Here is a 25,781-nt window from a genome sequence, read left to right on the forward strand (position 1 = left end):
GAAGGAACCTTTGTATCCTTTCCTGTAATGTTCAGTAAATAAATGATACAACAGAACACATAACAAACTGTATGGTCTGATCATTCATTGCCCTAGCTGCAATACTTTTTGTGTTCAGTTGACCAGTTATATACAGATGTTTAGTTAATTTTGACCCTTTTTTTTCATTCTTGCAACCCATTGATTTTCTTTCTTTCTTTTGTTTTTGATATTTTAATTTCATACTTCCATCTGGGCAAAGAATATACCCTACATGAGGTGGATGCTGTCTCCCATGAGTGTAGCCTCTCTATTATGTCTCTGCTATAAAATGTCACATTTCATGGGGTTTTCCCTTCACTCAGCTTTTCAAAAAGAAATTCATTTAGGTTTTTACAGTTGCATTGACACTCTGTTACATCAGTACGATATTCTGACTACTATGTGCAGAGAAGATAAATATTGTTTCAAAAGTTAGACTTTTGTTACCTGAAAATGTATTTCCAATAGATATTTACCTCTTTGCACACCTTCCCACATTCTCTCCTCACTATTGGTGCACGTCATTCTTGCCTCATTTAAAAGTGAAGTTAATTTTGAATACAAGTGCTGTAGAGGATCTACTGCACATTGATGATGTTACTTTTCTGTTGGTAGAGAGCTATTATTGCATGTTGATTACATCATCACTAGTTCAGTTCATTTTAAAACACCTGTTATAGGTGAGAGTTAGCTCAAGATTAGTGTAATTCACTAATCTTAAAGGCAGACATGTAAAGAGCTATTTATCAGGAATATATTTTCAGATAAGGAGAATGTTAGCTTTCTTGATCACTCTTATCAGCCAACCACCCAAATAATTGGTTACTGATACTGGTTCACCTATAATTCTCTACATTTCTTAAACTATGTATTCTTTATCTAAATTTTCTCAAAAGTATTATCTGTTTCTAGGATTGCCAGTCACAGAATAGCTCTGTTTGTGATACTCTTTCTTTTCCCTAGACATTTTTTTTTCCTTTATCCACTTTTAATTAACCATTCATTGCCTTTCCATTCTGTTGTCATCCTTCTCATCTGTTCAACTGGAACTTCTTAGTTCTCGGGCATCTTAATCTTTAAATAAAAGTATTTTCACCAGCTTGCCTGTAAGAAATACTTCTGTTGTGTCTAAATGTGTCTCACATCTTTTCTTTTTTACAGGGACAAGTGCTTTTATTCTAGACTGTTTTTTCCTTTCCAAAACTTTGGCTACCCAGGAGTGATTGGACATTGTCCCTTATCTTCCCACCATTTTCTTCTCTACACAGGTTTTCAGACCTCAGTGTGATGTGGTCAACTCTCTTTTGAGGCAATCAGAATTATCTTTCCTTACTGTGGGATCCCTCTAATTCTTGAAATTTAATTTATTCAACTTGTTTCTCTCTCCTTATTGAAAGATAAAAGTTTTATTTTTTTTAATGTTATCTACCATCATATGTGATTTTTTTTTTTAACCTCTGGATGTTGATGTCTTCAGGAAGAGATACTGCAGGTAGGAATGCAAACAATTCCTTACAACTGTGTTTCACATCACTTAAAACATTGAAATTTGAACTAGTAACATATTTATCAGAAATGCATCTTTGTGTAAAGAAAATGTTAATTTTTTTGCATTTCACATACTATTTAGACAATTTTCACATTTTATTAAGCATATAAGTCTTAATATTTGCAGCAATGCATGTACTTGCACTGAGTAGAACACCATTGATTTTGTTATATGTCTAAATAGGTCTAATTTTCAAACTTTATTAAAAAAAAAAAGAAGCATAATTTGCTACAAGTTCATGTATGATCCATTACTGTGATTATTGTCTGGTGATAAAAAGAGCTTAACTGCCTGAAGATACATTGCAGGAAACAATTTTACTTTTTAATCTCAACTGGAGTTCTAGAGTAAAAATAGTGTTAGAGAATGTTTAGTAGTAACTTACATTAGTACAGGAAAGTAATCTATCTTGGGAAATGCATTAGTTTACATATTTCAGTGTTTGCCTTATTGAGTTTATTTTTATTTCCACAAACATAGAGTTTGAGTTGTCATATGGAGTTCTTTTGTACATATAAAATATGCACATTTTATACTCATTGAAGAATTATTTTCATTCAGAAATGGTCATGGAATATTTCTTCTTAGTCTTTTTATCTAGTTTGATTGGAGAAATAGTTTTTGATGGCAAATATGTTTGAAACATTTTCTGAGGTGAAGGTTATTTATGTAAATTATATGGTTATAGAGCTTAACATCTAATAGAGAAATATTTTGGCAGGAATTTGATGGCTTAAACAAAATTTTTGTAAGATAAGGAACACTTTTTATTTGATAATAAGAAAACAGAAAAACAATTTCCAACAAATTATCTAAGTTAAAAATAAATTCAACAGCATCCTAGGAAATGTAGTTGTTGAAACACTAGACAGGTGAAGTTTTGAAATTAGGGCTAATGCAATCAAAGTATAAGAAACAAAAGTCATCAGACTCTTAGAAATAGGAATTTATAATTAAGTTTATCTGTAAATGCCATTAAACCTTAGAAAATTTGAGTAAAGCTTCATTGTCAGTTGACTGGTGAGTGTAAAACTTAGCTTTAATTACATAATGCAAAAAATAGTTTCCTGCTACGTATTCCATTCCTTAGAGTGAAATGTGTTTAACTAAGTAATTTGCCATTATAATATCCTTATTCTCAAGTAATTTTAAACTTCTTATGTTAATAAAGGCCAGGGATGAGTGTAAGATGTAATTAGTAAAAACAAAACTTATAATAAATGATGTCTTTGGGGATATCCCAACTATCGTACAAAATCCAAATGCTGATGATAATCTAGTTAGCCATCATGGAAAATGAAATAAATGTACAAAAACCAAATAAGAGCTTGAATCTGAGTGCTCACACCTACAACATCTCAGCTTCTACTGCCTTACACTGTCTTTAGACAGTTGTGGGAAGCCAGTTTTCCTTAAATTTCTTGAAGTAGAAATGAAACCACCCAAACATTTCTACTACTTAATCTCTCAACCTCCACCCTTAGAAAAAAGATATTAAGTAGAATATATTGAATAGTGTATGTATTTATATACATGCTTTGGACATGATTTTGTATTTTAAAAGGTGTGTTTAACTGTCAATTTGTGCATAATCCTGATGAGGTGTTTTATATAAGTAAATCCAGTAATCTTTCTGAATTATGAGTGCTATGTACGTGTGTACATTGTATATGTTTTCGCTGTTTGTAGATGGAGAGTCAAGAATTTCTTGGTGAAAACAGTGCATCCATATATATTAAGAAAGTAGAACAACGCATAAATGAGGAAGCTGAACGTGCCAAGCACTACTTGGATGAATCTACAGAAGAAAAAATTGTACAAGTTGTTGAAAAAGAACTTATAACAGAGCATATGAAAACAATTGTAGAGGTGTGGATGTGTGTATTAGTGAAATTGTTTTAGCTCTAATGATCTGTTAGAGTGTTTTTTGTTTCATTTCAGCCTAAGAAAAAGCATAAACTTTGGTATTCAAAATCTACATCATTGAATTCCATTCATGAAAATATCATTGTTTATGTAATTTTTTTCTCTTGTTTACATAATAATAAATAATTAAATATTTTAGTGATAATATAATGATAGGGGATGGGAGTGTGATATGTAAATGAATCAGTCATGGCGTATTACAACTTCAGTTTCATCCATATAATTGTAACTCACAAAAATTGCTTGTTTTATCTATAAATTGATATCAGACCATCAACTGATGTTTTGAATATTTTATATTATAACAAGTGCAATACATTACATTGCATAGCTGTGAACTACATCTTATTTGTAGTGGATAACATAAGAAAGACATTGTTGAGTAAATACAATATTTCTATACATTTCTGTGTGATAGTTACTATCCCAAAATATGCTAGGAGTATTTTTCTGGCAAGTGGGTTTAAGAACCTAAATCATAAAGACTTTAACACTTAACCAAAAAGAAGTTGTAGATTGTGATGTTGGTTCTTGAACACTAGTTTAATCAACAGTTTTGTTAAATCCTTTGATACTTTGAACTGCAGTCCATATCCTTTTCTTCAAACTTTTCTTTATATGTTTGCGTGTTTGTATATTTACACACAAACACACAGTGATAACCGTTTTCATCCTTGTATGTTTTGTTTTAGACTTTATAAATATGAACTTGAACTAGCAGGAGCCTTACTTTGGTTATTAAGTTAAGGGAAGTCTTTCACAAATTGCAACTTAAAAAAAAATGTATAAAGGTAATATTGCTTTCTGTTGCACAGGGTTAGCTACAGTCATATGGTACTTCCTCCAAAACGTACACAGTGTACTGTAGGTGAAAACATGTTTCATGAGCTAGTTTGTGTGCCAAGTGCCTGGTAAAAAGCATTCCACATGCAATAGGGTACAAAGTGGCTTACTGGAAATAAATCCTATAACATATATAGGAGACCAACAATATGTGGAATGTAATAACAGTATTCTTTTTACAGATTAGTTGTACTTCATCTTAAAGCCAGAGAACCTGGAGCCAGGTTCAACACTGCATGGTATTGGTGAAAGTTCATTCATAGTGTGGGCAGAAATGACCACTCATGTACATACTGACCTTTATATTCACACATGAATTAGAGGGACAACATTCAATGACTATGGATGTTGTTACTGATGTAACTGGCCCTAGTTTCAGCCTAATAGGAGTTAAAGCCTACATAGCTGTATTAAACTGATCAATAATTTCTGGAATAGGAAGTAATTAACCAAATATGGAGGCCTGCACATTTACTGGACTTCACTCCAGTGAAGCATGCATGAAATGCTTTCTTGGCATTTAAGTGATTTCAAAGTAAACAATGTTCTAGAAATAACTCTCAGAAGAGTGGTTTCAAATAATCAGTACTCTGACTTAAACAAACAACTTCGAACAGGATGTTTTTGTTGTTCTAGATGTACATAATCGTTATAGAAAAAGTTGTATGTCACGAGTTGTGAAGATGTAAAATCACTTTTAGTAATATGTTAATGTACAAGTATAGGCTGAATGACTTGTTATATGCATTTCAGATCACATGACAAAACATGAGATACTAATTGATATAAAAATTTTATAAGGATTGATTAAACTTATCAGCAGTATATTTCTTGTCATTACTAATAAATTACAATAAATTTGTTGTTTTATACAGTGGATTTTATTGCTTCAATTATGGTTAATGTTTTTGACATATTCTAGAATTAAATTTATATAGTTTGAGCTTCTTACTATAATTAAATAATTTTTTCCATAACCTTCAGTATTAGACAGGTGTGGCTTTCAGATATATTGGAATATTTTAATACTTGTGCTGGTGCAGGGGTTCCCAACCTTTTGGCACTCGCGACCCCTTACCTAAAAGTTTGAAACCCATGTGACCCCCTTACTATCAGCAGCTTAATTTTTCTTTTATTTTCTGTGAAGGAGAGGGGAAGAAACATCTAAAAAAAATATTTAAAAATTCTGTAATTATTTATTAGCAAATTAAATCACATTGGTCCAACCTGAATTCACAAAAATAACATATATTTCTTAAAATAATTTTAACATAGATTTGAACAGCTATCCAACCCAGCTAGTGAGATGCCTGATATTGCATTTCAGCAGCAAGCTTTGAAATTCGTGGCCGAGCGTTTGTTAGAGTCAGTCTCATGTCATCTCCAACATCCAATCTGTTCCTATTCTTTGTTTTTATATTGACAAGAGTGGAAAATCCTGCCTCACACAAGTAGGTAGAAGCAAATGGAACAAGGACACGTAAAGCTATCATGCTGACTTTGGTGTATGGCTGATACATAGCGCACCAGAACTGAGTCACGGATTTCACCTTGAAGAGATCACGAGCTGAAGAGTCGTTCCTTAGATCCAGAAATTCATCTTGGATATCATCTGGGATGCTGGATACATCAAGTTCAGTACAAAATGGGTTCCTTACCAGGACCTCCTGTTCCTGTGATAGCTCAGGGAAGTAACGCTCGATTTCCTTTTCTAGAGACTGAAGATGTTTGGTAATCTCATCCTTGAGGAACTGATCCAGTTGGATCTGAGACTCATCTGTCACTCCACAAAGTTTTTCAAACATAGCGATGTTTCCAAGAATGGTTTTCCGACGCCAGTTCTGCAGTTTGGAAACAAAGGTCCGAAGACTATCTTGAAAAAGGAGAACATGTGTTTCCCTTCCTTGAAGCTTCAAATTGATCTTGTTCAGCTGGTCAAAAATGTCGGCTAGGTACGCAACCCTTTTATTCCATGCTTCATCTTCGAAGTGAGCTACAAGATCTTTCCTTTCTTGAGTCTCCAGGAATAGCTTTATTTCATCTTTCATTTCAAAGACACAATAATGTTTCCTTTCGACAACCAACGTACTGCTGTGTAGAAGAGAAGGACTTCGTGGTCAGCATTCATGTCTTTGCATAGTTCTTTGAATAGGCGAGTGTTGAGTGCTTGAATCTTCACATAATTTACAATTTTGATTACAGATTCAAGCACTTCCTGCAGAGAGGCAGGGAGAGTCTTACTGGCGAGAGCATATCGGTGAATCATGCAGTGGATGCCCTTTGCTTGAGGTGCTAGCTTCTTCACTCTCGACTGGAATCCTGATTTCGATCCCAGCATAGCCGGTGCCCCATCCGTACAAACCCCACACACGTTTTCCCATTGAAGATCTTCATCTTGAAAAAAAGTTGAAACTTTTTCCATGACATCATCAGCTTTTGTTGTGGTTTCAAGTGAACTGCAAAATAATAATTCATCTTTGTCACCTGAATTAATGTATCTCACGAAGACAAGCAACTGAGAACATGAACTTACATCTGTTGACTCGTCGAGCTGAAAGGAGAACAAAGGGGAACCCTTGATTTCAGTCAAAACCTGTTCCTTCACATCCATAGACATTTTAGAAATGAGCCTCTGTATAGTATTATTTGACAGGGATACTTACTGCATCTTCTTTGCACTGGCTTCACCAAGAATAAGATTTACTGCTTTCATCATGCAGGGTTTAAGAAGTGTTTCTCCAATCGTGTGAGGCTTTTTTTGTTTAGCAATTTCGAATGCAATCTCATATGAAGTTTCCACTACGGCTGCACTCTGCTGCTGAAACGACCCACTTTTATCGTTTCTTTGGCTTTTAAGACACCGTTCATGCCGTTTGAAGAAATCCAAACCCTTCTTTGCGTGTTCTGGATGTTTCAAAACACACTGTGGTTTCTCGATGCCGTCGTTGGCGAGCACAGTGGTGAAGCCAATGTTGAGGTAGCATTCTGAGTATCTGCGCCGTTTAGCCATGGACACAACTCACCTCTACTGCTTACTTATCTCCTTGTTAAAATAAAATAAAAATGTTGAATAATGAACGCTTTGGCAACTGTAGATCTTACACTGACTGCTTGTGGGGGGTGCAAGTAGAGTAATGATGGGGTAAGTATTGGGAGGGAAGGGAGCGTGGCCAGTCGCGCGATTCGTCATCCACCAATCAGCAACGGACATGTGACTCACGTGTCGACAGCAAGCACACACATACTTAATCACAGCTAAACAGACACACAAGCATACGTACATGTGCGTGCACTCACATACTCGCTAGTCACTAGTACACACATACATACAGTTGCAGACACATACACATTCACTCACAGACAAGCATACATACACCTATAATATCACCTAATGACATTGAACTAACGTAGCACACGTTTTGCTTTGCACCGAAACAAAAAAATGTAAGAGCATGAAAATGTAATTGATGAAATAAAATTAATGTTATCCCAAGCTACTTCTAACAAGGCTACGCAACTTCCCTGCCAAGGCTTTGCGACCCCACAGGGGGTCGCGACCCACTGGTTGGAAACCCTTGTGCAGTCCATTAAAAGGAACATTTTTGGCTTCTGACCTTACCATTTTTGAGATGACTGCTGGTATTGTTTTTCTGATCTAGATGGAAAACTCAGGAGTTGTACATATGCTAAAAAACCAAAAAACTGAAGGTAGGTTAATTTGTCAATATTTTTCAGAAGCAAAAAATTAATCAAATGTTGTTATTGTGCTTGTATACTAATTATATGATTAAAAATTTACACTGTGTACATATATATCTTGTACACCTCTCTTTCTCAACTTGATGGTGACTTAAAGGGATGAAATGTTGTTTTGTGTTTTAAGTTTTAATACCAATATCAACTATTTATATTATATAATTCAAGTGGGTTCCTGATGATTATGAGATTTAGCTATGTTACAAAATCCTACATTTATATTATCAATATATGATTAATGTCATTGAATTTTTGAAATAAAATCTCTTTGATGCATATTTGTTATCATACTAAAGTTAAGTGCTTGTTTTCAGTGGAATAGCTAGTTATAGCACTGTTAGTTATTTTAAAGAAAATATTCATTATAAACAACCATCACACTAAGATATTGTTTTAAATTGAAATTTACATGTTATGTTATTATTTACAGTATATTATTTTTGAAACTTTAGTTATCTGCAAATTATGCATATAGAAGTATATTCACATGTACTAAAACTGAATGCTCCTACAGTTTCTTGGTAACTAAAAATCAGTCATTTAATTTATATTCACTTTGGTCTTCCTGAAACATTGCAAACATTCCACTTAGTTGTGGAAACAAGGGTAAGAAACAATGCATAATATGCAGGAGTTCAGTTAGATAGTTCTTTTGAGCAACTAATGTTGTTCTCCACTTGCTCATTAAATAAGTTGGGTAAAAATATTCAAGAGTAACTTCAAAAGAAGAAAATTTTAATCATGCATAGCGTAGACAATTATCCTTTAGTTTCCAAGTACAATATTTAAAAACTTCTGAACTTGAATTTACTTCACAAAGAATTTAAAGCAGTTAGATAAAAACGTTTGAAATACATTATTAATTTTGCAGTAGGTAAGATTTACTGTAGACTTTAAAATATTAAATGTCATAAAATTGGGTTCTAAATGAAAACTTAAAATCTTACCTTGTTATCAGATTTAGGTCGTATGTACAAGCTATTTAACAGAGTTCGTGATGGATTAAAAACGATGGTTGACTGTGTTAGTTCCTATTTAAGAGAACAAGGGAAAGCTCTTGTCACAGAAGAAGAAGGAGGTAAAGGGGATGCCTTAACTTTTGTACAGGTATATGGAATTTTTATACCTCACATAATGAATGCTTATTTTTCACATTTGTACATATTTGAAATGTATTACTTCTGAATATATATATATATTTTAAATGTAGTTAAATTTATTGAAGTATGAATTCAAAAAATTATTTTTACACTCTTAATGCTTGTCATTTCTGATTTATGAAGATTTATTATAAAAATGTGTATAAACTTTTTGTTCTGAGACAGCAAGATGATTTTGAGGAAACTAAATAAATTGATATGCAATGTCGTTATGCATTTACCATGTGCATCTGATTCACGTATATATACGAATGTTAAATCAAATAACTTTTCAGAGAATAATTGTAAAAAAAAATGCTATAAAGTATATTTTAGACTAAAAGCCCTCAAGTTTGATTGTGTATTGACAGTTTTAGTTTCAACCAAAGAATTTATCAACAGTGACTTCTCTTATGGGAACATTTTCATAAAAAGCCCACTAGTGGTCACAGAATTCATGTGCTTGTTTGTTTGTTTTTTGTTTTGTTTTGTTTTTTCCAGAGCCAATTACAATAAACCTATTTATGTGTGAGTGTACCATTCAGTAATTTTATTAGCTAGTAACATGTGCATTTCAAGGACGTAAGATTCTTGTCATAGGAAGAGCACTGGATGGCACAGCATCAATAAAAATAGTATTGCCTTAATAAATAAGTGAAACCTTGCAATATGAAGGCTTCTCTTGAATTTGATATACTAAGAACTGTAGTGTGTATTAAAGATTTTTAAAACTTGTACAAAATTCAAATAAATTATTATAATGCTTCTTTTCTGGGTGGATTATGAAAATGTTTTTCAGTGGCAATATTAATCCTGATGAGACATAATTTCACTGTATTTTGAGCAGTCAGTTGGCATAACTAGTTCTTTGGACTTTTATTAGAAAAACTAAAGCTTTATTTACTTTAGGATTAAATTTAAGGTTAAATAGAATTAATTAATTCCAGTGAAAAACAAGTAATAAGTAACACATTTAACCTTATGCGAAAAGTTTATAGAATTGAGTGGTTAAAGGAATATTTTAATCAGTTTATCTCTCACATTGACTAATTGATTATTCTCACATGAGATTATTTTTCTATTGTCAGTTTACTCTGGTTTTTGAAAGAAATTTTCAAACTACCCTTCAATTTAATATGATGAATATTTTTATGTGTAGTAATTTCAGATTATATTTTATAGTAGGAAACATATAACAAGTTAAATGTATAATTATTAGCATTCATGAGGTTTCATTTTACAAATTTACACAAGATTACTCAACAAAAACTACTGAATTTTTGTGGATGAAAACAAGTATGACTTTTTTTATGTGACTTTTTATGTAAAGTTAAACTTTACTGCCCTAAAAATACAAACAAATGAAATATTGTAAATATTACAACTAGTTTCAACCATAGGCCTATATCAGGTATCAGTCAATTGAACACACATTTTACTGTTGGAAAGAAAATTATATTTGAAAACATGTTCAAGAAGAGATATGACAAACAATAGTGATTTTCATAGAAGAAATGAAATATCAGAAAGGTTTGATCATTAGTTAATTATCCAGTAAAATTTATTAGCATAATAAATTTTAATTATGTTAGTATAAAATTATTATATGATGTTGGCTTGTTATCTGACATAATTTATACTCAGTTCTCATCAAAGGTATGGTGTGAACTGGTTTGTTACAAAAATTACCTAGAAGAACAAAGGGTGGAATTGTAACTAATCAGTTATATGGTTGTATTCTGTGTTTTCTGACCATTTTGAGGGGAAAAAAGGCATAAAACGTTTTGGGTCAGGGCATTTTTTCCAGGGTAGGATAAGTTAAAGCAAACAGTTTTTTCTTGCCTTTAGGAAGGCTGTATGGTAGTATCCTATTTATACATACTTAGTCAAAATAGTACATTTTTATAGTGGTATTTTAAATACTGTAAAGTACAATAATTTTTGCCTTAATAAAATTATTGATACTTGCAAGTTTTAGTATGATATTAATTTGTTGAAATTAAGTTTGTATATTACATGTGTAATTTATCATGTGGTTAAAAGACTATGTGAAAGTTAGAATAAATGCATAAAAAATACTGCTTTGTGGGTTTTACCCCATGGTTAGAGAGTTGTAGGTTTAAGATATGTTAGCAGAAAAGAGTAATATTAATCATTTATTGAACACTGAATAATACAATTACACAGATTTTTAATTGCAATACAATACTGTAAGAACAGTAGTTTTGCACCTTATTCAATATTAAATAAGTTATGCAATTATAAACTTGAAATATAACCTAATGTACAAAATGAAAATAGTAAATTTACACTTTATTTAACATCAAAATAATCCAAAAGTTTACAAATGGTGCTGCTGACCATTTGACTTCCCTGTAGTTAGATTAAAAATTAGGGACGGTGGCAAATAGCTTTAGTAGTGTTGGCATAACTCAGAAGAAAAGAAAGAAATATAACTTTCCCATGGTTGACAGGGCATACATGTTTCGTAGTAACAGGAACTGAACTGAGATCCATATATAATGAAGCAATTCCCTCTAATTACCAGGCTATGACACTCCATAGCTTAACAAATTTGAATTAACCATTTCACTGTGGGTCACAGGTTAAAGGCCATGTAATTGTGTTTGTTGACTTGCATTCAAAATATTATTGAACTACTGTTTTATGAATTTATGTTAATAAGTATGGAATAAGATTGTAGATTATAATTCAAACTTTTATATACATTTAAATATGAATTTTAGTGAGTCACTTGGTATGTTGAATGAGCACTGTTTAAAATTAGATGTTTGTGATGTCAAAATATTAAGTCAATAGTTTCATAGAAATTAGTAACTAAAATTACCGATATTAATAAGCTAGAATACCAAATAAGAACCTTATATCTTTTTATTTTGCTTAAATATGGCTTATGTGTTGAATCAAAAACAGTAGCCCCATTCACCTCTTTCCATTTTTTGGAAATGGTCCCCTGTATACACACTTAATTCAATATACCACATGAATAACCAGTTGACAGCTTTGAATGCCCTCTTGTGGTTTTCTCAGCCATTATCATCTTTGAAAAGGCTATCACAATATTTCAAACCAATATTTCAAGGAGAGAGATTGTGTCTTTAGTCTGCTTGAAGTTTCATATTTTTTTAAAACTTAAATGCATCTTAGTTACTAAACTTAATAAATTTATAGTGGAATTCTGTGATATCATTATATCCATTTATAACTTTTTGGTTATTCAACTGTATATATTAAACTTAAAAAAAAAAAATTATTTGATATCCCCATTCACCTCTTTCCATTTTTTGGAAATGGTCCCCTGTATACACACTTAATTCAATATACCACATGAATAACCAGTTGACAGCTTTGAATGCCCTCTTGTGGTTTTCTCAGCCATTATCATCTTTGAAAAGGCTATCACAATATTTCAAACCAATATTTCAAGGAGAGAGATTGTGTCTTTAGTCTGCTTGAAGTTTCATATTTTTTTAAAACTTAAATGCATCTTAGTTACTAAACTTAATAAATTTATAGTGGAATTCTGTGATATCATTATATCCATTTATAACTTTTTGGTTATTCAACTGTATATATTAAACTTAAAAAAAAAAAATTATTTGATATCCTTCATGTGCAAAATTTAAAAGGCTTAGCAACCTATGGCCATCAGTAGTCGAGTTACAAAATACTAGTCCACTAAAACACAGCCAACACAGGGAAGACTAAAGGTAAGTTTTATATTATTGGATATGGTAACATGCGCCACATTAGTTCAAGTTATGTAATGCTAGCTAGGCATGACTGGAAGGTCAGTATAATAAAAAAAATAATTAGTATTAATTTTCTCTCTCACTCTTTCTCTCCATATATATTTATGAAACTTAAGCCACTTAGACCAAACATTTGTATTTTAATATTATAACATATAGTCATTCTAGCAGGAGAAAAAGCATAATTTATAATTTATATGCAAAAACGGCTCGTTTGGGCTGAGAAAACACTTTTACATAGAAGAGCGAACTATGTGTTTTCTAGAAAACTAGAAAGTGTTTTCTCAGCCCAAACGAGCCGTTTTTGCATATAAATTTCTCAACAAGTGGGTTTCTCGTCATCACTGATAATTTATAATTATTTCCTCATTATTTTATGATGGTTACAAGGTTGGTCAGTTGACAAACCCCAAATAGTTAGGGTATAGAAAATAACAAAATATAAAATATTACTGAAAACAAACACATGACATGTATTTAGTAGACTTTTGAGATTACATAAATAATATTTGAGATTTTTGGGAGGAAAAATAGTTTTTAGTCCTAACATGAATTTGCTTTGCACTCAGACTATTAATGAAACAGATTTGATATTTTCACAAATAAATTTTTAGTAAAAATATTTCATTAAAGGATCTCATTTTTTCGATACAAAAAAAAACCCTGTAATTTTAACCAGAAATCTACCACATGTTGTGAAGGACACTTGCTGTATAAAATACTTAACGTGTGTAAATGTGTAGACAAATTTATATATATTATACTGATCCCATTGCAAAATGGTTAATTGAAGATGTGAAATGAGGCTTTTAGAAAACATAATAGCAACATTTTGATTGCTTGTATAGTAATAATTGGAATGACTAATTTTGATAGTTGATTTTTGTTAAATTAACTGCTTGATCATTATTTTCATTAATTGATCATTTTACACAACACTGATCATTTCAACAAATTGTCCAACTGTGAAAGGTTATCAGAGTTAAATATTCATTCTGAATAGTGAAACAATTGTCATCCCACAACCTGCCTTTTTATTAAGTTGCATACACCAATTTTTCATGACACATTGCACTTATGTCTGCTTCCTATTTAGTATGGTTAAGTACAGTATGAAGCCAAAAATAATTACAAATAATTAATATTAAAAACACTTGCTAAAGAAGGAAGACATTTTAAAAATCCTGTTTGTATAAATGTGAATATATTTCTAGATTATTACTATACAAAGTAAGCTAGTGTTTCAATTTCAAATTACACAAACTAGTTTCAGTGTAACATTCTGTGCACTCCACCGTGCAATTAAATAATACAGTAAGAGTTCCTCTTTTTTTTTTTTATGAATATATTCTTTGCTTTGTCCAGCCAAATGCTTTTCTTCCCTTTTAATGTTAAAATCACTTCTAAATTGTGGACCAGAGAAAACTTGACTAGGGAAGGTAACATTTATATTCTCTCAGCTGCATTTTAGTTGTCATTGGCAGTTTAAATATCGAATATTATTATAGCAGGCCACTACTGTCATAAGCTTGTCAGTGTATCAGCTTTAATATTAATTTTTGTAACTCATGATTCATTATGAATGAACCTAGAATATGCTAGGAAAGGTTTGGATAAGCAAGTAGACAAATATTCATAATCAGAAGTTTTCAAGTACAACACAAATTTGTTATTCCCCTTCAGGATATTACTTCATAAATCATATATGTATCTCTTTTCTGTCATTATTATCCAACAGCAACTGATTATGCCATTATTAGTTTTTTCAGTCATAAAAGTTTGAATGAATAAACTAAATATGAAGGTTTTAATCACCATTATACATTTTAAAAAATATAAATTTGTGACAAAGAAGTTCTGATGGATATTTACAAAATACTTACTTTTTACAATGATAGGAAAACATATATATGAAAATTTCAAACTTAAGTGCTGATGGTTTGAACTTTGCTTATGTGAAACCATTTAGTACAGTGGTTCTTAACCTGGGTTCAATCAAATTCCAGGGGTTTAGTGAGTCAGTCTCAGGGGTTCGACAGAGGTCAAGACACACACACACCTATTCTTATGATTTGTGACGTCATGCTCCACTTGGCCATCATTGGCTGCGGTTGATCACATCACATCACTTGGCCTTAATATCTGTGCTGCAGGAACTTCATGCGCTTAGCAGTCGACTTGTGACTGTAGTAATTGTGCATCATTTGTGATTTTTATCCTAATCTTTCAATCCCTTCATACTAACTATGTTGAGCAAAAACAGAAAGTGGTTGGATGAATATGCACAATATGGGAGTCAGCATCCTCAATGCATGATTTGCAATGCCAAGTTGAGCAATTCTAGTCTAGCACCAGTAAAACTGAGAGAACACTCCCTAAAGCTGCACGGAGATGGGAAATACAAGGATACAACGCTTTATGAATTCAAGGTAAAGAGAGCCAGGTTCGATGAAAAGGCTACTTTGCCTGTTCTCAGCTTTGTACCCATCGACAAACCGATCCTCACAGCATCGTACGAAGTTGTGTACTTGACCACAAAGCAGGGCAAACCACACACCATTGGTAAAGCACTCATAAAACCAGCTGCATTGAAGATGGCAAATATCATGTTGGGAAAAGCTGCTGAAAATACGTTATCCCAAATTTCTCTTTCATATGACACCCTCAGTAGCAGAATAGATGGCATGAGCGATGACATCTTGGCTCAAGGAGTTGCAGATCTGATTTCAAGCCTAGCAAAATTCAGCCTTCAACTCGACGAGACCGCCGACGTTTCCATCAATAAAATAAAATTTTGAAATTGCATTGTACTCATTAATTGTATGCAAAATTAAAAGAGCTTAGTTGAATTTTGTACAAAATAGAAACCATAAAGGTACCTTTAAATAATTTAAAACTTGTACCTTTTCGTAAATATGTTGCAATAAGAACATGGGTAATCACGCAATTGTCATTATTATCAGTGAATGATATTATTTCTATTCTAAATGGAATTTATAAAACAATATTAAATTGTCAAAAATAACAATTGAGCATGAGCAAAAAGACAAGCTTTATTCTTTGTGATGAATTTTTCAGAAACAATTATTATTATGAAAGTTTGATATTTTCAAATTGATTGTTATCTTTTGCAGAAATTTATTATAGGTGAGTCAAAGTATTTTAAGAGAACTGTAGTGAATGTGAAAACTAACTAGAAGGCTAACAAGTAATTAATTAAAATAAAACTGGTCATGATTATCTAATATTGTATTTAATTAAAATCATACAGTATTGTTCCTTTAGTTCAATATTCTTAGCACTAAGCATAATAGTGCTTAGTACGTATAGATGGGTTGGGAAAAAAAAAACTTTCACATTATGTATTAGTATTGCTCCTCATAGTCTCATATTTCTCTTGTACCAATGTAAGATACTGTTATAAACACTAGCATTTTAACTTAGCAAGTGTAGAAGCAGTATAGAATTTAAACACATGATGTCCACATGACAATTCATCATGCCAGGTTAAAACTGCTGCCTTCACAGAGACTCTTTCATTAAAAAATTAGGGAAACAAATTTTCTTTGAAAAATTAAGGATGGTGTATGGATTACACTATGTAACACAAATTTTGTTCCTGGATAGTATGTGTTATTTCTTAATTGCTTATGTTGTAAAAGTACAGAAAATGGCCATTATTTCCTTCAAACTTTGCTTTTGTGACCTGAATAATGAAATTTAGAAATTAACCTATTTTCTATGTAAAAAACGAGCAAATTTGCACATTTTCATTTACATAAGGTTTGAATAAAACAACATATGAATCAAGATTTACATGTATTTATACTAAAGTTATACATAAATGAACAAAAATGTTTAAAAGTGAGTAGTTTTTCAGATTGGTGACTGTAATATAGATCATTTTCACGTATCAGTCCCCAAATATAGTCTCCCATCGTGTTTTTGCTATACGCTCCCAGCTCACAAAAGCAAAGTTTGAAGAGAAAAATTGGTATTTTTCATCTACTTCAGGCATAAGCAATTGGGAAATAACACTTTCTGCCCAGGAACAAGAAAAAGTAAAAAATTGTTACATAGTGTTATAGTACCAAAAAAGTTCCAAAACAAGATAGGGATGAACATACAAAATCATACAAAACTTATTGAATAAGTAGCTGTTGATTCAATGTTACAAGTGGGTTGTGGGAAGTAGGTATTGTAAAGTTGTATAGCATTATTTAGTTTAAATGCTTTTATTCAACTTTTAATTTCAAGCAAATGAAATTAATTAAACAGTTGTAGGAAAAAGGTTTTTTTGGAAATATTTGTATACTTGTTTAGAAGTTTGTGTATTCATCATTACTCTTTCTTTACTTTTTGACACTGATTTTTTTTAGAATTATTTATATTAATTATATAGAATGTTTTTAGTTATATCAGCATAAAAAATTTATTACAAGGTGAAATAAACACAAAATTTTTTATTTGTTTTTTTGCCTTAGCTGTTAAAGATACTGACTGTTATATGCCTCAGTCATAAACACACACTGATTTTCATACCAAAGTTAACTCACTCTTTCAGAGATAATAATTAAATTGTTTCATGAGCATGCATGCAACATCTTGTGATGTATACAATTCAGTAGCATAACATGAATTGCACATGCTCCGTTCAAAGGGCAATCAAAAGAACAATAAAATTTCAATAAATGTATACTGTTGCAAGCTTAAGTATACTTAAAATAAACAAATGTAGTTTCATGTTACAATTTGAAGTTATTCTAGTAATAAATAAAGGGTAATTTTAATTTTTACTCTTTTTCTTTTTTTCTGGTGGTTACAAGGTTGATCAAATTAAGCAATCCTATTTTGAGATAAGGTAAAGTAAGTAACAGGTAAAATATGGAAGTTTTACTGAAAATAAAACATTTGAAATGTATTTAGGAGGTTTTAGGGATTACACAAGGGAAATCTGAAATGTTGGGGATAAAGAAAAGTGTTTTTAATCTTAACATGAAAATTACTTTGTATGTGGACTATTCAAAACAAATGCTGACATATTCATGTACAAATCTTTATTTGAGTTTATTAAAAATATGATTTTTTGTATGTGAAAGGTTTGTAGTATTTACTGAAAGACTGCCAAATTTTCTGAAGATATACACTATATTGAGAGTTTGAAGTATTAAATCTTTAAGTTTTTCAAATGAACATAAAGAGGTCATATGATTAGTCAAATTGACTGAACTTGTGTTGATAGAGTTAACCAATTTGCAGTTATCTACTGAGATACAAATTATGTGAGTTACTGTTTGTCTTAATATAAATTTAAAGAATTGTTAATTGGATAATAATGATTATTTTATAGAGTCTTCTGGATCTCAAGGATAGATTTGACCACTTCTTACATCACTCTTTTGGAAATGACAGGTTCTTCAAGCAAATGATAGCCTCAGACTTTGAATATTTCTTAAACATCAATCCTAAGTCTCCAGAATATTTATCCTTATTCATTGATGACAAACTAAAGAAAGGAGTGAAAGGAGTATGTTTCATTCTTTCTCTTGCTTTATACAGTAATTATAAGGATGTGTTTTTGCCTTAACATTGGGTATAACAGCATTTTGCCAAGGCTTTTGTGACACATGTCGGTATCCTGTATACATTTTTGCCAAGTTGTTAATTTGTATATTTACATCTTTGAATGGAAAATAATGGCTCAGTTTAATATTTTAAGGTAATTAATTTTTATGCAGGTAAATTAAAAAGGTTACAAATTTTATACAGAAATATTGTAGATTCTGATTATTGTTGAATTTACATGATTACATTTTTTTTCAGATGACAGAACAAGAAATTGAACAAGTTTTAGATAAAACTATGGTTTTGTTTAGATATCTCCAAGAAAAAGATGTCTTTGAAAGATATTACAAGCAGCATTTAGCAAAGAGACTTCTGCTTAATAAAAGTGTCTCTGATGATTCTGAGAAGAATATGATTTCCAAGCTCAAGGTAATATTTAGATGATAGTTAAATACTTAATGTTTTCCTTTGCAATAGAAATGAAGTATCAATTTACTTGTATACTATGCAAAATAAATCCAGAATTAACATATTATTGTCAGCTGCTTTACCCTATGATTCACAAATATGTAAATAATAAGAGTTTACAAATTATTATAGACTCTAGTTCTGTGTATTCCATCCCAATGTAACCACAAAATTGTACCATAACTGCATTTTATGCAGTTGACATAGTTGTCTCTAGACTACGAGGATGATCTTGGAGAGTACTTTGTCTGTTACCTGGTAGCTGAGTAGGACAAACGTGAGGTGGATCTCTGATAATAGAGATAAGCATCTGCTATGATAAATGTTTGGAGCTTTACATAATATGAATTATGCTTAAAGTATTGTGCATTATATGCCAGGATCCTGACAACAGTTGTCAGGTTTTCACTTGAAATATTTGATCTGGTGTAATTTCAATGGACAGTAATGCCTATCCCCTCTATTGACATATTATCACCATATATCTTTAGCAAGGAGTTATTGTCTATATGAATTGACCAGAATTTTCTCCACACATCAACCCCATAAAATACATCTAAGACTAGCATCAGAGACAGATACCATGTCAAGCTGATATAAAAGATCCAAAAATAATTTAGAAATTAGTGATAAGTTTTGTATTATTTTGAATTTAATTAAAGTCTTCATATAGAAAGATTTTATGGTACATTTAAGCTCTGTAATGACTTGCAAAAACAACAGGTTTCATTATGTGTAACTTCTTTTTGGCATGTTGAAAATCAGTCCTGGAACAATAGGATATTATAACATTACACTCCTGCTAAAAGTTAACATTTACTTAACCTGAAAATGTATTTCTGATAGATACATCCATCTGTAAGTAGATTTGTTTGACTTATACTGCCCTCTGTTGGTGCAAGTTGTTGCCCCCTACTGGCCTTGATACTTCCAGTTGTTTCTACATGCTAACATGCAAATAATTATGCAACAATCCTCCACCAATAGGAGCATGACACTACCCTTATTGTAACTAATGACTTCTGTAAGCCTACAGCTGTTAACCATTTCTTGATTTGCAGTCTTATTAAATAGATATATTTTTTTGCTTTGATTTGATTTACTTATTCACAAGTTTTTACTTTCATAAAATTTCATACTTTAGTAACATTGTTCTTTATTGTTTTCTTTCTTGAAGAGCTATGAATTTTTTCCTCTCCTCTTTCGGTCTTATGAATTATGTACTTGCAGTATCAGATGATCATGACAACTGTTTCAACAGAATTAACAATCACGATTCTTGGCCCTGGAAGTAACAGCTCCGATCTATTGGGAGTTAACCAAGTTCATGAAACAAATAGAACAAACTGATGATTGTCTTATCATGATTTTCCATAATTGGGAAGTCTTGGATTTGGACAGCTTTTTCTCTCCTCCTGAATATACCTCTCAGTTATGTTGTCTTGGAAGACCTGGTAGGGGCCAGATTCCTTTAATTTGTCCATGTTTGGAGGTCCTTTACAGTTGGTCCAGAGTTTCTGAAAGTTGTTTCAATAAGTCAGGTCCTCTACCTTCGTTCATATCCTCAGTTGTCTCACAAGCCCATTTTCTTCCCTCAATCTCAGGATCTCATTCTTTGCCAATCGAATTCATTCCAGGGGCCTTCATTCCCACTGTTCTGTGGAGGTATGACTGATTCTTACCTCCTCACGATATGACTTAAGTCCTGGATCCTGTTTCTTCTGAAAGACACTGTCACTGTGGGTTTGTTTGTTGAAGTGGAGCAATTTCTTCTTACATCCCCATAATATTTTGGTTCATTTTGATGTGTTTGTCCAACTTCTTTCTCAGTCAAGCCCTACCTGCTTCACTTCAGTTGCAAACTATAGAATGTTCGATATGCTGCATCTCATCCTCTCATTTTCTACTCTGTGAGAGTTCTCTTGCTCTGTTTTGGAGACATGAGCTTCTTTGAAGCCCTCATTCCTTTTTGTTGCATTTTCATGCATTATTGTCAGAAGGTTTTAACAAGTCAGTAGAGCTTTCTTTGAGATCATTTAAATGCTTCTCCTACTGTTGTCCCTCCCTTACTGACTGACTGGTTGTTGGATCATGACAATACTATACTCATTTATGATCTGTTGCAACCTAGCTCCTCTACACCAGGGGTCTTATTATTTCTATACTTTTTTCTTGGGATCCTTCCATATTTCTGCCCTTTTGTGACACATAACTAAAGAGAGAAGTGGTAAGGTTCTTATAAAGCTGTGTAGTTTTTTAATTCCTTATTACACCTCATGGTTTTCCTTGGGGTGCTTGGTAAAGGGTGGTCATCTTCTTACTGGTCCTCCACCAGTTCAGTGTGGGAGTTTAGCTTTTTGCAAGAAAAGGTAAGATATTTAAAGTTAACATTTTCCTAAACTGCACAGGGAAGGTTGCTGCATAATCCTTTTTATGTTAGTATTCAGAAATAAGTGGGAGTATCAAGTCTGATGGTGAGCAAACGTAGCAAGAGAGGGTAGTGTAAGTTGAGAAAGTTTTTGTGAGAGGATGTTACTGTAATAGATGAATTAATGTTTTTTGTTGTTTCTGTTTTTCAGACAGAATGTGGTTGTCAGTTTACCTCTAAATTAGAAGGAATGTTCAAAGATATGTCAGTGTCTAACACTATGATGGAAGAGTTCAAAAATCGTGTGCAAACTTGTGGTGTAAGTAGTGTAGTTTTGGTTTGGAAATTCTAAAATGTTTGGAAAGTATTTAAATACTTAGTTATATATATTTTTGTGTGTATATTTTTTTCAAGAGTTTTTCATTGATTTTAATGACAACAGATAAAATTCATGGAAGAAACTGTTTCATTAAGTTAAATTTAGTTTTCTTTACAATAATTTTTATAAGGATTTGAATTAGTTACAGAAAACAGTCATTAAAGTCTTGTAATGTTGTTTTTATAATTTTTTTTTGTATCTGGAATTAATTTATTTTTTGTTCGAATAACACATTTATCTATTAGTCTTTTAAAGTTAAGAAAAATTTCTTTCATGAAGATGCTTGAACTTACAATAAAATTTCTGTATGAATCATTATTATTAGACAATGAATGTGTTCAAGACTAGTAGAGTTCATAATAATTTTTCAGTTAGTCATGACAACTTGTTTCAAAGACATAACTTGTTTATAAAGTTGCTTTTAATTGCAGAGTTTAACCTTCAAGAGACCAAGATATTTTGAGAGAAAAATATTAGATTATATGAAAATGGAAAACGTTTTGGTTGATTTTATAAGTTTGGTCCATATTTCCAAACAATTTGCATTTAAATTAAAAATCCATTTGGTAATTGATGAATAAGGGTAATTATATTATTGCTAAATGAAAAATGACAAAACTTTCAAGATTTTTAACTTTCTGGTTGAATTGAACATATTGAGGATTATTGAAATTATATTGATAAGATAAATAAGAATTTTTGAAAATGTATATTTGAAAAAAATTATTTAAAAGGTTGTTGTTATATTCAATTCAAAAGAAGAGCCAGTTTATACTAATCAGGGGATAGAAATGATTTCCAAGCTGCTCCATATTTTAAAATTGGAAATAAGTTTCTTTAAATGTTATACAATGTGAAATTGTTATAACTTTAGGAAAGCTTGAAAAAGTTCTTAAGAGAAAAGCCATAAATTTGAAAAATATGTTTTTAAACCTTGAGAAGAGTATTTATGTTGCAAGAAAAAAAAAATAGTAGTAAAGGGTTTAGGTGTCATTCCCTGTAAAATCCTAATGCCTTTTGTTTTGGGTTAAACTATAATAAAAACATATTTAGTTTTTATTCTGTTTGTTGTAAATTTTTATCTAATAGTAAGTAAGTTTTGTGACCTAGTATATTATACATTGGTGAAGACTGTATACAGGTTTGATTTCATGGGCATACAAAGGTTATCAACATGTTAGAAAGAGTAAAGAGCTGAACTACTAAAATGGTACCTGGTTTAAGTTATTTAACATTTCTTTCTTATTTTGTAAGACAGAAATTCTGTAATTAATTTTAAGCTTGTCTTGCATACACTACATTATGATATTTGACTGGCACAGTCAACAACAGTACTCCCTTCCAGTTCCAATCAATATAATATCTTCATCAATGCTTAAATCATTATATTTCGAGTTCAGTACCATTCACCCTCAGGTACTAGCATCCTATCGACAGGAATCTATAAATTTAGTACTGATTGTGCATATATAAATGTAATTCCTTATGAAATTTTTGTTTGTATAGAGAATATATATTTGTAGTAAGTAGTATAAATCTTTGTTAATTTCAGTGGTTTAGATAAAAATATTGTGTATTCTGTCATTTACTTACAAAAGTTGTGTACTTTTTTTTTACTTATTAACCACAATATTAATTGTTACAGACATTTCTTTATGGAGTGGATTTAAATGTGAGAGTCCTTACTACTGGTTTTTGGCCAACACAAGCTGCTACACGGAAGTGTAATATTCCTATTGCACCTTGGAAAGCATTTGAAGCCTTCCGTTTGTAAGTATCAAGCAGATTGTTGCACAAGTATTTGCTTCTTGAACAAAATTATCTCCTAGAAATGGTGGGTGTTAGATTCTCACTTTATGAAAGTTTTTCTATACTTTAAATAATGGGAAGTGTAAAACTTCTTACAACAGCATTATTGAATCTAAAATTTGAGAAAAAAATAAATTGTATGTTATATTGAAAAGGTATATCATGAAGTGGTTTAAAATTTGCAAATGTGAAATTAATCACAATATTAAACTAATTGTTTAATTTTCAGTAGAATATTTTTCAAACAAAAAGACCTTAACAATTTTCTATTCATTTTGTCAGTTATCAGATGTCAAAAAACATCCAGAACTGTAATATTATAAGTCTCATCTCAATCATTCAATTATTCTTAAAATACATGATAACCTATCATAAGAATAAGCAAGTTATAGCTGAGTGTAGGAAATTAGAACTGAGGTTTAAATAGCCACTAAATTTAAAACTAGGAACGAAACCACAGAGGCTAGCCAATTATAATCGAAGTCACAGAAATAAAAAATGAGAAGTAAAATTATCACTGTAACTGCTTGAAAAAATGAAATGGATGAGGGTCAACTTGAAAGTATGTGGTGCAGGAAAAGATACGAGGTGGCATTGAGTAGGTCCAGTAGACCTGGGCCTGACAACTTCAGTGTCAGAAATTTTACTCAGTGCAACAGCAACTTAGCTTTAAGTTACAGATTTCTGTTTTTATATATAAGATGTATTAATTGTTAACATGGACTTCATTTTTATCAGCAAAAAGCTCTTATGCCAGACTTTAGATATTATTTCATTCTTTTAAATATTTAATAAAATTATGTAATATCACAGAAATTTTGCAGTGGCTTTTGTAAACAGAGTTGAAATATTGAATTTGTTATTGTTTTATATTTTTTACCATTCTATTTCTGTAAAAGGATTTGCAGAAAATTCTAAAACAGTATTCATTGCATTTATTAGATGGGCTTATATGAGAATAATTAGATAAATTTTCATTTCTTTAGCTAATAGAGTGAAAGTGTAAAAAAAATCAGTTTAATCATGGAATCTTAGTTAGTTGTGCTTATGCCTTTATCAAGGATGTCTTAATATGTATACATGACAAAGACTTAGTACTAAAGCATAATTTACTAGAATTGAGTACATGAGTAAACATGTATAAGATTGATTGAGAGTTGTATTATTACTGCAGTATAACAACTTTATTTTAACTGTTATGATCAGCAAACAATGCTGAAAGAAAAACAGTAACAAAGTTTAATGTTTTTACTGCAGTTGGTTTTGAATTATATATAAATTATTTGTGTAATGAAGTATCAGCAGTTCTTTGTAAAAAAAATAAAAATAAAATGTTAGTTTCAAATAGTTTTCTACAAATACTAATTGTAAAGAGTTAATGCAAGTTTTGTCATCATTTTTCAGTTTAATCTTTTGGTATTATTCGGTTGTATTACTATAGGAAATTATTTTAAATTTTCTGAAACAAATATATTTGTATATATGTAATTTCTACAACTTAGTAAACTGTAGATAAATTTGCTTTTAAGGTTTTATTTAGGAAAGCACAGTGGGCGCCAGCTTACCCTTCAACCTCAGTTAGGCTGGGCAGATCTCAATGCCATTTTCTATGGTCCCCGAAAAGAAGATTCTGAGTCCAGAGATGGTCCAGCATCATCCACATCCTCACCATCACTTGGACTTTCTGTGTCAGGGAGACATATTGGTCCAAGAAAGCACATCATCCAAGTATCCACTTATCAAATGTGTGTCTTAATGCTTTTCAACAATAGAGATCGATTAAGTTATGATGTGAGTAGTAGGATATATGCTTTTACAACACCTCTAGGTCAAATCTTGAGAAATTTTCAGTCCACTAGTGTAAGATGAAAAAAAGCAAAAAACAAATATCAGAAAGAAAAAAAAGCTGAACATTTTAAAGTAATTGATCAATTGTTTTCATAAAAACTTGTATAAAACCTAAGTAAAAATGTATTATTGTTCAGTTTTAACATTTTATGTTTGTAATCTTCATTTTAGAAAGTTTTGTCATTTAAGGTCTCAGTCGTGTTTTTTTCACTCACTTTAATGTTATGTACAATCCACTGCTACTTGCTGAGTTTGTCACAGGAGAATTCATTGTAATATTTTCACTGCTAGTATTTAATATCAAGTATGTATTTTAATAATGGGTTTTTACAATACT

General features: G+C 31.2%; 1 protein-coding gene across 4 annotated transcripts in view; it reads left to right on the forward strand.

The window, feature by feature from the left end:
- The window catches only part of LOC143240784 (cullin-3-A-like), a 96,103-nt gene that overhangs the window by 51,945 nt on the left and 18,377 nt on the right, over window positions 1-25,781 (forward strand). For all 4 annotated transcript variants that reach the window (XR_013021957.1, XR_013021958.1, XR_013021959.1 and 1 more), the window contains exons 6-13: window positions 3,260-3,439; window positions 7,999-8,047; window positions 9,054-9,202; window positions 18,358-18,534; window positions 18,831-19,001; window positions 21,620-21,727; window positions 23,433-23,557; window positions 25,126-25,387. Coding sequence is in view for 1 of the 4 variants with exons in the window: in XM_076483835.1 (XP_076339950.1) it covers window positions 3,260-3,439; window positions 7,999-8,047; window positions 9,054-9,202; window positions 18,358-18,534; window positions 18,831-19,001; window positions 21,620-21,727; window positions 23,433-23,557; window positions 25,126-25,387 (1,221 nt within the window). In the remaining 3 variants the exon portion in view is untranslated. The remainder of the gene's footprint in view (window positions 1-3,259; window positions 3,440-7,998; window positions 8,048-9,053; window positions 9,203-18,357; window positions 18,535-18,830; window positions 19,002-21,619; window positions 21,728-23,432; window positions 23,558-25,125; window positions 25,388-25,781) is intronic.

Source organism: Tachypleus tridentatus, chromosome 13 (assembly GCF_004210375.1).
Source record: "Tachypleus tridentatus isolate NWPU-2018 chromosome 13, ASM421037v1, whole genome shotgun sequence".
Lineage (NCBI taxonomy): Eukaryota > Metazoa > Arthropoda > Merostomata > Xiphosura > Limulidae > Tachypleus > Tachypleus tridentatus.